The 13,194-nt window shown below is 40.6% G+C and overlaps 1 protein-coding gene across 1 annotated transcript in view; it reads left to right on the plus strand.

The window, feature by feature from the left end:
* ST8SIA4 (ST8 alpha-N-acetyl-neuraminide alpha-2,8-sialyltransferase 4) overlaps positions 1–13,194 on the plus strand; it is a 123,870-nt gene that overhangs the window by 53,565 nt on the left and 57,111 nt on the right. The window contains exon 4 of the mRNA XM_006270395.4: positions 54–347. Within this exon, the coding sequence (XP_006270457.1) occupies positions 54–347 (294 nt within the window). The remainder of the gene's footprint in view (positions 1–53; positions 348–13,194) is intronic.

Consider the following 13,194-nt stretch of genomic DNA (forward strand, 5'->3'; position numbering starts at 1 on the left):
AAGTTAATGTTTCATAGTTATTATCATTTATGTTTTATTTTTGTCCTCTTCAGGTGCAATCTAGCTCCAGTGGTGGAGTTTGCTTCAGATGTGGGAACAAAATCTGATTTTATTACCATGAATCCATCAGTTGTACAAAGAGCATTTGGAGGTTTTCGGAATGAGAGCGACAGAGAAAAATTTGTGCATAGACTATCTATGCTGAATGACAGTGTCCTTTGGATCCCTGCTTTCATGGTCAAAGGCGGAGAGAAGCATGTGGAGTGGGTTAATGCATTAATCCTTAAGAATAAATTGAAAGTGCGAACCGCCTATCCATCACTGAGACTTATTCATGCTGTCAGAGGGTAAGTGTCTGGAAAAGACTGGTCTGTCCTTGGCACAGTGGAAATCATAACTTAAATTTCCAGTAAATAGGTAAACACTCTAGTAAACTGTTACAAGTATCATAATATCTATTAATTTTATAATAGATTTACCTTTTTAATATTTTTATTAAAAATATATTTTTAATAAAGTTCATATAATTTGGTAATAAATGCCATCCACTCATTTAGTCTTTTCAAAGGCAAACAATCAGAATGCTTTAAATAGGTAACCTTTATTCTCTTCCTCTACAAACAACATGCTTTTATCCTGTTAGGAAGGTATTCCTGGAAAAAGCAAATCAATTCCAAACATTTGTGGACACCTTTGGAACATAATGGGCAATAAAAACCCCATAATACCTCTACCAGGAGAAGATTGGGTAGCATTGTAGAGGCAAGAAAAACAACTGCATTTTCATATGGAATCATTAAATTATAACTGTGGAAATGATTTATCAGGTCTGGGAGATCTGAAAAATCTGCTCTGTAGTGATATGAGGAAAAAAAGAAGGGAAGTTTCTCAGGCAGTTTCTCAAAATGCTTTCTTATCCCAAGGGTTTGTCCTCCTGAATGAAGCCTACTATTTGAGCCAGTCAACTAATCAGAAAAGTAGAAGTTGTGAAAAGTTATGTATATGGTTAATGGTACTTTGCATGGGGAGGTGAGAGATTATTTTTCAAACCCATAACTGAGTATAGACATGATGTGACTCTTGTAACTGTCATCCATGTGTTGTCATTTCAAGATTAGACTATTGTGATGTATTCCACAGGGGGCTATCCAGATGGGTACAGGATGTCAACTCATTTGTTAAGTGTCGAATGAGTATTATGTCAAACACACATTCAATCCATGCTTCAAGAGTAGTAGTAGCTTCCTGTGAGTTGCATAGTATTTTACATGTTTGTTTTTACCCAAACATAGAATTGCAGGATCACATGAAAATAGGGCTGAGAGGGATCTCAGGAGGTCATAATCCAGCCCACTACTTAAAGTAGGATCATCCCGGACTCAACCATCCCAGTCAAGTCAACAGTTGTAAAAGTTTTAGGGCCTGCCTGAGAAACTGCCCTTCTTTTTCTCTCATACCACCACAGAAGAGGTCAGATGGGAAGTGTAAGCAGGTGTGGACAGATGTAACAATTGATGTGTTTTCAGCTGAAACACTTGGAAATGCTTCAGCCAAGCAGGTACACATATATCCTTGTGCTGTTCCTGGCTGGAGCATTCTGGCGGACACTAGAGCAGGCTGCAGCCATTTGAATTTCCACTCTCAGCTCCCTCCTCTCCCTCGCAGGGTCTGGTGGTAAAGATAGGGGGAGAGCAGAGAGCCAGAGAGGAAAGGTGAATATGGTAGAAAAGTGGCAACAGCTCCCAAAGCCTCTTAACCTTTCTTTGTGTCCTCAGAGTAGAGGTGATTTGGGCTCCAACATCAGTGGGGTCCTAGCAGCCTTTCATGGAAAGTTGAGGATCAGTCCAGCTCTAGCCTCAACCCCAACATGTCTCTTATTTTCTGACCCTGTACATGTGATCAAAAATTATGTTTCAAGATAGTACTTAATTTGATGAGGTACTATTTTGGTATGTTTTAGTGATGTTTTAAAGTGCTTGTTTGAGAGTATAGCTGGCCTTTGGAAATGTGTAAATTGTCATGTGCCCACTGGTACACATAAAAGGGGTTTCTGTGGATGCCATATGTGGAGGCCGTGGATTCAGAATTCAATCATCTTCCAAATGATGGGAACCTTTGATGGCGTTAAGTGAGTAAACATAGCCATTTGAACATGTTTGAAGTACTGGTAAGAGGAGAAGTTTAATTTTGGTATTGAGTTTTCTGACAGTATGTGTTTGTTTGTTGTATTTTTTTAATTGTGCTGCTGCACTTTAGTTATATTTGGGCTTTGATTTTGTTGAATTTTCAAGTTGTGTTCAGGGTGCTTAGAGCATATGGATTGGTGTGGTTTGTTTAAGCATGTGTGCATAGATCTGAATAAATAAGTTCAGTTTCAATTTCAAAACATCTGTTTCCATTTCCATCTGTAGAAACAGCTTAAATTATCAAAAGTGACTAGTAATTTTGACTGCTTTAACTGTCCAGTCTGCACGGGGGTCAGGCTGAGCTAGCTCAGAAGGGCCTGATAATAAGGCATCTCTACAGAATCATAAGTTGGGAAGCCAAAACTGAATCACCCAAAATTGCTAGTCACTTCTTTGAATTTAGGCCACTATCACCAAGTCACAGTTAGCATGATCCTACAATGAGATTTTGCTTTTAGAAAAGTGTGCTTGGCTGTTTAATTCAGTGCTCTCCTTTTGGATTTTAATTATCTACTTTCTGTCTGACCTACTGGCTGCATTGTGTTGCATGTTACAGTAAGCAACACAAAATCATCATTATTAAGTATTCTTTACAGTTTTCTTGAATAATATGAAAGATCATGCAATGAAAACAAAAGGTTTAAAAATGTTTATAGTCTAACTCCATTGGCTTCTACAGTGAGATGCAAGCAATTAAATTTTACTTCATGTGTCAAATTTAAAACTAGAATAAAGAAAGATTTCAATACTTTTAAAGTAAATATTCTTTTTAATGTCCAGAAGATGTACTTTACCTGCTTTGGGGAAAAAAGTTGCATGTTCATAGTAATCAGGTGTAATATTAAATACAAGTTTAGTCTAGGAAAAGAATACCATCTCTTTCATGTTAAACAGAAAATATTATGGTGTTAATTTATTATATTTATCTTATGTGTATATTTCAAGCAGAACACTTTATATATTATAGCAATGGTAGAAGCTGATAGGTAAAGATTATTCTCAAAGTTTGTATTAACATATTTAGTCACATACCACATACAGCCGTTCATCCCCAAAATCACCCCTTAAGTGGGGAAGCTGATTTTTCTTCACTAAATAGAAGCAGAGAAGAACAGAAGAAAGCAGACACTGTACTCTGGTTGCCAAAAGGGCCCCCACTTCTCTCCGTCCCCACCAAGAAGATTGGTGGAGTCCTGTGTTAACTCTCTCCCAGTTGCAGTAACTTTTGGCTGAGAGCTGTAGCTTGTGCCTGAAGTAGCAATTAAGCCAACTCTGAAAGGATGAGCTGCTCCTTGTGGTCTGTAGGTGATAAGGCTTGTGGTGTAAAAACAGCTCTTCATTCTTTACAGAACTATATACAATAAAGAAGTAACATTTTTGCTATTGCTTTTGCAACAAAATGGCTCCTGACACATCAGATAGTTTCCTTCCCAACTGTCTCCTGGGATGCTACACTTCCTGGACACTACGTTTTCACTTTCCAGGAGGATTTATTCTGTCACACATTTGGACATGACTCTGGAAAAATCAATTTTTTCCTTATATTCTGTCTCTGAAAAACAAGGTGCATCTCTTATTTGGGAGCATATGACATACAAAGGAAGAGAATATAGTACATTTAAAAAAATGCCTGAAATAAAGTTTTACATTCTCCTAGTAATAAGCCTCCAACCTAAAAACTGAAGTAAATTTAAATCTACACAATAGGAAGTTTACTAAATTACTCTAAATAAAAACTTTTCTAGCTTCCACGACTAGCTTAGATAATACAGTCTTGTTTAACAATGAGGTTTGTTGTTAAACAATAGGCTTGTCTGCCAATAAAAAAATTTCTGGGGGAGGGCAGGAATGTTAATTCTTTTAGTTCATCTTAACTGTTGCGAGTACTCTACCACAGTGGTTTTCAGGCTGTGGTCCACCAACCCTTGGGGGTCCTCAGACTATGTCTAAAGTGACTATGATCAATCAAAAGTACGTGAATAGTCACAGTTACAATTCAAAGAGGTCTGCATTTCTTTAAAAAAAAATTTAGGCATCCACAAATGAGAAAAGGTTGAAAACCATTGCTCTGCTGCCCAGAAACTGAATGGGTCCTATTAAGAATGCAGTTAGAAGCAAGATACTCCCAATAACAATTTAAGGAGCCTTAATGAGGTGTGAAAAGCTAAGCAGAGGCTAGCTAGGGCAGTCTGTGAGTAAAAAATGTAAGGAGTCCCAAAGAGGGACAGAAAGCCAAGATTAGCCAATTCCCACATCAATTAGCAGGCAGGCTTAAATGAGTTTATATTATCCTTTAATATAGGAATCAGTGGGATTTTCCAAATCTCTAGTGCTACTTGTGCAACGTAAATGGCTACATGTCTCTCACACAGGCTTCTTGAGTAATTTATACTGGTTGAAACAAATGCAAAGCTAACCCTGATTGTCAATTCAAGTAGTAAGTATAAATTGCACACTGTGACTTAAGAATTCTAAAGACTATTTAGTGCATTATAATTCTACATTTATTTTGGTTTACTTCTGTTGATTTTTATTTTTTTTAAGTAAAGTACATGATGATGTGTGCACACCTGAAAGGCATTTTTCTGGTGTAGTATTACCAAAAACTATTTTGTGAAGAGGCCGACCTTTTTATTTGTAGAAAGTTAGTTTTGGCCGAGTGCAGGCACACCCTTATCTTGAGCACAAGTCTGTATGAGCTAGCACATAGTAAACAAACTATGGTAAATAACAGAGCCCTCAGCTGAAGATAAAAGCAAGTGAAGAATACATAGTAGCAAAATGGAAAAAGGAAATGTACCCACAAATGCACTGCAGCAGAGAGAGAGAGAGAGAGAGAGAGACTTGTCAAAAGATCTAATCTATTATAGATAAAAGCTTAGTAGTCAGTTAAACATTTTAACATCATACAACATTTGAAATGGAAAGAGGAAATCCTGTTTGAGTTACTGCTGAAATAAAAACAAGCAAGTGTTAACTACAAAAAGTGGTGTCTGTGCAAGTATCTTATTTAATTATATGATTTTCCTTGCTTATTTGCTTGAATTTGTTTTGTTAAAACACCAAGATTCCATATCTTTGCCCTGGAACATAGCTTGATGGTTGCGCATCAAGGACTGCAAAGACTTGAAGTACACAGTGGGACTGTGACATTTAGGATCATTTCCTATTATTACTATATTTACTTGAATCTAAGACAACCATGTATTTAAGATGACCCACCCAACAATAAGATTCTATATATGGAAAAGTTATTAATGTGTTATAGGTTTCCTGGTATAGAATCTAATTATCAGAGGATTGTCTTGAATTTGTTCTTCCAACAATTGCTACAGCAGGGAAAGCAGTGGCGGGGGGGGGGGGGGTGAGGAAGCCCCTTACTCTCTGCCTCCCACTTCTCCCTGCAGCTTTTCTGTCCTCCGCCACCTGCACAGCCAGCTCCCCACAGCTGCTGCCTTCCCCCCTGCTCCCAACAATCTCTGCTACTTCCCCCTCACTCCCTACAGTCTCTGCTCACCCCCACCACCACCCACTCCCTTTAATCTATGCCCCTTCCTTCCTTTCTCATCACACTATCTGCCTCTTCTTGTCTCCCCCCCATATCTGTCAAATGCTGCTTGGACTTTATTTCCTCCCAGGTCATGGAGCTCAGCACATGGAAGCATGACCCTTGCCAGGCCACACAGCAGTATCAGCAGGCAGGGGATAGATTTTCTATGTGCTCTGTGCCTGGGAGGGAATCCAGCCTGAGCTGGATTCAAGCTTCACCTGACAGTAAGGGCAGGGGAGAGGGTGCAGAAGATTAATAGATTCATAGATGTAGGGTCAAAAGGGACCTTGTAGATCTTCTAGTCCAACCCCCTGCCCTGGGCAGGAGAGAAAACTGAGCTCAAATGACCCCAGTCAGGTAAATGTCGAGCCTCCTCTTAAAGACCCCCAGGATAGGAGCCATCACCACTTCCCTTGGAAGTTGGTTCCAGTTCCTAGCCACCCTGACTGTGAAGTAGTGCCTCCTAATGTCTAGTTTAAACCTACTCTCTAGCAACTTATGGCAGTTATTCCTTGTTACTCCAGGAGGCGCTCAGGGGAACAAGGTCTCTCCCAAACCCCGCTGGTCCCCCCTAGTAAGTTTATAGATGGCCACCAGGTTCCCCCTCAGGCTTCTCTTGTGAAGGCTGAACAGGTTCAGGTCCCGTAGCCTCGCCTCAAAGAGTCTGCCCTGCTGTCCCCAGATCATGCGAGTGGCCCTCCTCTGGACCCTCTCAATGCTGTCCACATCCCTCCTGAAGTGCAGCGCCCAGAACTGGATGCAGTACTTCAGCTGTGGCCTGACCAGTGTTGCATAGAGGGAGAGGATCACCTCCTTGGACCTGCTCGTGATGCATCTGTGAATGCAGGACAAGGTACAGTTAGCCCTACTGACCGTGTTCTTGCATTGTTGGCTCATGTTCATCTTGGAGTCAATAATGACTTCAAGATCTCTTTCTGCCACCGTGCTTTTGAGAAGGGAGTTCCCCAGCCTATAGGTTTGCTGCTGGTTCCTACTGCCCAAGTGCAGCACCCTGCACTTGTCAGTATTGAATCCCATCCTACTTTCATTTGCCCACCCCTGTAACCTGTCCAGGTCCTGCTGTAATCTGTCCTTCCCTTCCAGCATGCCCATGTCACCCCAGATCTTGGTGTTGCCTGAGAATTTAAGCAGGCTGATCTTTACCCTGCTGTCCAAGTCGCTAATAAAGAAATTGAACAGTGCAGGCCCGAGGACTGAGCCCTGGGGGACCCCACTACCCACTTCCCTCCAGATCGAAAATGACCCATCCACCACCACTCTCTGAGTACAAACCCTCAGCCAATTTGCAACCCATCTGACTGTGTAGGCATCAATGCCAAAATTAGAGGGCAAGTGGAATGGTGATATCTGCTATGAGCCAAATTCTAGCCTTGACTTGGGCTTAGGCTCAGAGTTAGAGCTGCAGCAGCCACCTGCCCTCTCCTCCACTTGGTACATGAATGTAAGATGAGGGGCTTTTTCCCTGTGTTGCTTGAGGGACATGCATCTTATCTTAGGTTTGAGTAAACATGCTCTTTGTATTTCTACAAATTCTTGTTTAAGCCTCTAAACAGATAAATATTAACCTCTGTCTCCTCTCATTTGAACTAATGCTATTTGATTTGGAATATGCATCTTTTACATTAAATCTGGGGGGGTGGTAATCTTTCTGGCAGGCATGCCACAAATTAAGCCCTACATCCTCCTTGAGTGCCTCTCCATTTCCCTTCTCCTGCCTAGTCTGCTGCTCTGCTTTCTGCTACCTGACCTGCCTCTGCCACTGTGCTGACTTCCCCCTCCCTTATCTGCTGTGTGCCATACACAGAGACTGCCTATGCCAGTTTTTGCACCTGTGCTACAGGTTGTCCACCCCTGCATTAAACAATCATTTGTATGAAAGTATATTTTTTTAATTAGACTTTAACACTTAGAGTGTTAGTCAGCAAAGTCACTAAAACCCTTGCATTAGTGCTTATATCATAACATCCTTCTAAAGTCATATTATTAGAAATTCTGAGAGATTTTAATAAGATAGAGACATAACTTCAGAAAGCTCTTCTGAAGTGGTATCCTGAACTTGAAAGGATAAGCTAATGGGGACAAATAAAAAGCACAATTTTATGTTTAACGGACTAAATGAGTTCATTAAGTTGTTTTGGAAGAAAGGGGTTTTCATTTCTGATAGACAAGGGCCCTTTGTGATTTGAACAACCACAGTATTTTTCCTTGTGAGGGATACGGAAGTTTATAGAGTTCTGATAGGTACAATGATGATCTTCACTGAGACTTTACCTAACTTTATTAGATTTACAACTACAAATCCACATAAGTCTGCAAAATTGAGCTGTTAGTTATTTGTATGACACTAATGCTCAGGAACCCAAGTTAGTTTTAGGGACCGATTGTGATAAGTGTTTTACAAACATAGGAAAAAAGATGCTCTGTACCTCAAAGCTTATAGTCACATTTTAAAATATTCATTCTTTGTCAAACAAGTCTGTACACTGTTTTCCTGCATTTAATTCCAATCCAGAGCACTCTGGTTTGAAAAAATAAAATTCAGATGTAGTGGAAAGCAGGCTAAGTGCTTTCATAACTTATTTTGATATTTCCCACTTTACCTGTTAATTAATAAGGGAAATTAATTCTTAAAATCCTGATGGCTGTGGGAAGAAGTTGCCTTTGCTTTCTTTCCAGTGTGCACATCTACATGTGCTGTTAATGCACACATACACACACTCTGGACCTTATTGCTGCACAGCTTTTTGGTCCTGGGTGCACCATTTGAATATACACCCAGAATAAATAAAAACACCAGAACATATTGTTCCAGAGTTTATTTGCATGCAGGACATGGAGCCTGGTCAGAGCATCTTGGCTTGGCAGGGGAACCCAGTCAGCATGCCAGCCCAGGGTTGTCTGGCCAGTTCCATGTGCAGCAGGTGGGACTGGCTATGGCATTAGGGTGCCTCAGCATAGGGACTGCACCCTCATGCCCCAGCCATCCCCATCACTGTCTACACGTGTGCTGCAGGGCATGAAACAATTCTGTTGCAGGGTACTACTTGTGTTTAGCTGGGCTAGCCTGTGGCGGTGTTGTCTACTATGACCTTATAGGGTTGCACGTGTAAATGGTGATTTTTTTATTCTGGAGCCAGTTAGTCAGCTCTGCAGTAAATATCTCATGTAGATGTGCTCAGTGACCACCATTGCTAAGTTGTTCAAGTGTCCAGAGACAGGACATTAGTTTTACTAATCTGATCTGGTTTGGTCAAATTATTTGCCCATATGCACTATTCTGTCTTATAAACAGACAGTTTTGCAATAATTTCATGTAGCATTGATTTTTTTTTCTTCTTATGCAATTAAAATGGTCTTTTAATAGAGGTTACAGAAAGCAGAATTTAGCCATTAGTCTTATCTAGACTATATCACAGTGTGTACAACATTATGAGCAAATTTCAAGGAAACTTTCTTCTTTTCCTGGTCATTTGTGCATTTTTTGGGTCATAAAAAAGGTAATGTGGTGTTTGAAAAAGAAATTGCTTTTCTGCTGATTTCATGCCCTATTAAACTTCTCTGAGTGATGGCTACTGCTCAGACATCTCATGAGGATTCAAAGCTTCATGTGCACATATTATGTAAATACTAGGTTCACTATAATATCTGCATTCTTAAGCAGTTGCATGTCTTATGTGACCTTTAAATTCAGATTTTGACTTAAGCAGTTCTTAGGCAGATCAAGTGCTTTTTTGGTGTTGTCCATTTTCTGAGGACAAACACAATGAAAGTGCTTTTAACTCTTGTATTGCTGAGTCAAATATCAGATTATAGCACTATAATTTGGAGGTACTATAAATTCCTTGGACAATTGCATGATATCCTTATGCATTGTTTTAATGGTTTTATGGAACATTTTATGTAATTATACATGTATTATTGACAAAATAGTTGAGGTAATCAATATCCAGCAGTGTTTGGGATTGAAGTCGGACCTGCAAATGAGGGGTTTAATTGATTAAAATGATTTCTTTTCTGTCTGTAGCCACTGCCAGGAAGGTTAATTATAAAGCAATTCCAATAAGCAAACCACACAGCTTTTAAAAATCAATTGAATTTAACACAAAAAAATCAGAAAGATGAAACCAGGGTTAATTAGTAGGTCTGAGACTCCAAGCTGAGCTATTCTTCTAATGATACTTCCTTTGTGATTGAACGTCTTATGAGGTAAATACGGGGGGGGGGGGAGGTTCAAAGTCAGAATTCCTACAGAACTACATTAAACAGAACACAAGCAGAAGTCCCAATAATAGTCTTGTTTGCTATGGCTGGTGAGGTTAGGAGCCAAATCCTTCTCTTTCCACTAATGGAAGGCTACTGAAACTGGCAGAGCAATCTGAAGTATCCTCTTTTCCATGGCATGCTGCACAGCAGATCCATGGAAACCAGAGTAGCAGTTAACACTGCTCCAGAGATCAGAACTCCAGGAAGCCTGCCTTATTGATTTCTTTGATCTCTGTAGCCACCACCACTGAAGAGCATCACCATGGAGTTTGCCCCATCCATTCAATCCCACTCTGCTTTCATCAGATCCTGGAAATGAGAAAACACGGCTGCTAGGGGTGTGCAAAATGGGGCCATATTTGATTCAGATTTAGATTTGGCCCAAATCGGGCACAATGATTAAATTTGTTGATTTGGATCACTGTCCCCTATTTGATTCAGCCAAATCCAAATCTGAAGATGTGATGCTGCTTCAGAGAATCAGTGATTCAGCCATAGACACAGCTTTAAATGTTTTTTCTATATACGTCAAGGAACCAGGTGCAACTAGTGAATGCTGTGATGCTGGGGTGGATGGAGCATCCCACAGGAGCGCGCCCCCCCACCCCCCCCTTCCACCGCATGCTCGGTGGTGAACCCAGAAGTGGACCGGAAGTACTTCTGGCCCACTTCTGGGTCTGCTGCTGAGTGTAAAGGGGGGGCTTCCCCAGCTTGACGATTGGCTGCAGGGGGACCCTGGGTGCCCCTCCAGACCCAGGAGGAACCAGTTGTCGAGCCAGGGGGCTTGGCCCCCACTACCCCCATGCACTCCCTGGCAGACCCAGTGCTTCTGATCCACTGTCAAGCGTGCGGGGGAGCCCCCCACATTTCTGTGGGATGCTCCATCTGCCCCACCATCTCGGCATTCATGAGCTGCCTCATACTTTGAGGTATGTAGAAAAAACATTTAAAGCTGTGTCTATGTTTGAATCATCGAATCTCTCCGAATCGATTCGGAGGGTTCTGATTTGATTTAGAGAGATTAAAGGGTCTGTTGATTCAGTTTAGATTCAGAGACTCAGCCACTAAATCAGGCTGAATCTCTGCCAAATCAAATCCAGGACCGAAGCTTTGCACAGCCCTAACAGCTACTTATTAGAACAGCCTGGAATGTACACTAATAAATACAACTGAGAAAAAGACCATGAGAGGAATGGGTGGGTATGCACTCAGCACAGTTTTACAGTGTCTTTGTTACTTTATTTCCAGGATTTGATGTTTGTACTGTGGAATCAGGTGGGCATGTATCCTTCACTTCCAGGTACAGCATGGGGTGATGTGTAGATACGTCCCTGTTGAGTTTCTTTTGTTGTTACTTGGCTGAAAAAAGCAGCAGAGAGAGGTACCAAAGTATCTGTTAGTCAGCCTGTTAAGAACAGGGCAGGACTGGCAATATGGAAGTGTTAGCCAGAAACATAGATAGCTTCAGTGCTGGGACAGAGAGCTCTTTTAATCCATGGGTCTACAGGCTTATTTCCCTGGCTTCTGTACAACAGTTCTCCCAGTTCTCCCTTCCTTTCATGACAGTATGCAAGGAAAGTTCCTATGAATGGCAACAAAAAGCTAGGAATATTATCTTATGGTCTTCTTTGTTGTTCATCTATGAAGTGAGCACAGCTGGTCATAGACCTCTTCTCCACTTCCTCTTTACCAGGAAGCCACAAAACAAATTCCTTAGTTGCACTTTATTTTAAATGCAGTGACTTAGTTCTGACTTGTTTAGCTGAAATTGGAATCTTCCCTTGACTTGGTTGTCATTCATCATCTATGCCACTAGAAATAGTTTTGTGTCTTACTCTTTCTAGCTGTTTATGTGGGAGAAGTCGCATACCCATTTCATGGCAGGGTTGCCATACAGTTTCTTTTTTGGCTCTGCTTATGAAAGATTGTCTTGCATTCGATGCTGTATTCCCTGGTAAGGCTGAATGCCCATTGAAGTCTTTGAGTTTTACCAGAATAGGGAGTGGATGGTTCCTATTTATGGTTAGTTTTCAGTGCAGAACCTTTTTTTTAAGATGAGACAAACAGCTATTTTTTAAGGGAACGATTATTTATATAAATTCACAACCTCGGTATTACTCGCAGTGGGAAGTAAAAGAAGATAATACTTGTGAAACTCAAACATAAAGTCATATAGTTCTCCATCAGGTCTGTGTTAATAAAAATAATTGGTGAGAGGGATCAATACTGCAAACACTTCATAGTTTGTCTTGCTAATATATTCCCCTGTGCTATTAGAATGTCATCCCCCCCCCTTTTTTTTTTTTGCAAAAATTATCAAATAAGTATACTTTTAAAAAATGCAAAAAAGTAAAGGGCCACCTTTAGGCCAAAATGATTCATTTTATTAAATAAAAAGTGTCATTACCTAAATTTCAAATAATGTAACAAACTGCTCAAATAAAAATGTTTTGGGGGTTGTTTATTTTTTGCTTGTTTGTTGTTGTTGTTGTTTTTTAAATTTCCTAAGTTCCTGTAGTAAAACATTCAGGAACATGACACTGATTAGCCTATTTTCCTTGGCACAATGTTTTAATTGTGTCAAGGAAAGTTGGATAATCAATGTCATGTCTTTAAAAACTAACAGTGAAGTTATTTAAAATGTTCTAACTCATTCTTGCAATGTGTCAGTAACAATTAGTTATTTGTATAAAGATTTGTTTCCTTTTTTCTTATTAAGTGGAAACATTTTTTTAATAATACCTACATTTTGGCTCAAATATCAGGGGCTTTTCAATGATCTGATGGTATCCAGGGCTGTAATGCACTTACATTGAAAGTTGTGGCCCTGCAGTATTTCTGAGCCCATATGTGCCTGATTCTTAGTTTCCCTGCACCAATTTTACATTTGCATATTTCCATAAGTGTTATTATTCCTGCTGTTCAGTAGTGTAGGCCAGGGATGCTCAACCCCTGGCCCATGAACCAGATCAGGTCCCTGGCACTGGACCATCCAGCCTGCAGCTCTCCCTACAGGTCCAAAAATGTGACAGTGGGGAGCAGTAACTGAATCAGCATCCAATCCTGGCATGTGGGGTTGGGCAGGGGCAGTGCTGCATCCCAGGATCCAATCCAGCACCTGGGACCATGAGGGGTAGTCCCAGGCCCCACGTGACCCAGTACTGGCCCATAGAG

Source organism: Alligator mississippiensis, chromosome 3 (genome assembly GCF_030867095.1).
Source record: "Alligator mississippiensis isolate rAllMis1 chromosome 3, rAllMis1, whole genome shotgun sequence".
In the NCBI taxonomy this organism is placed as follows: domain Eukaryota; kingdom Metazoa; phylum Chordata; order Crocodylia; family Alligatoridae; genus Alligator; species Alligator mississippiensis.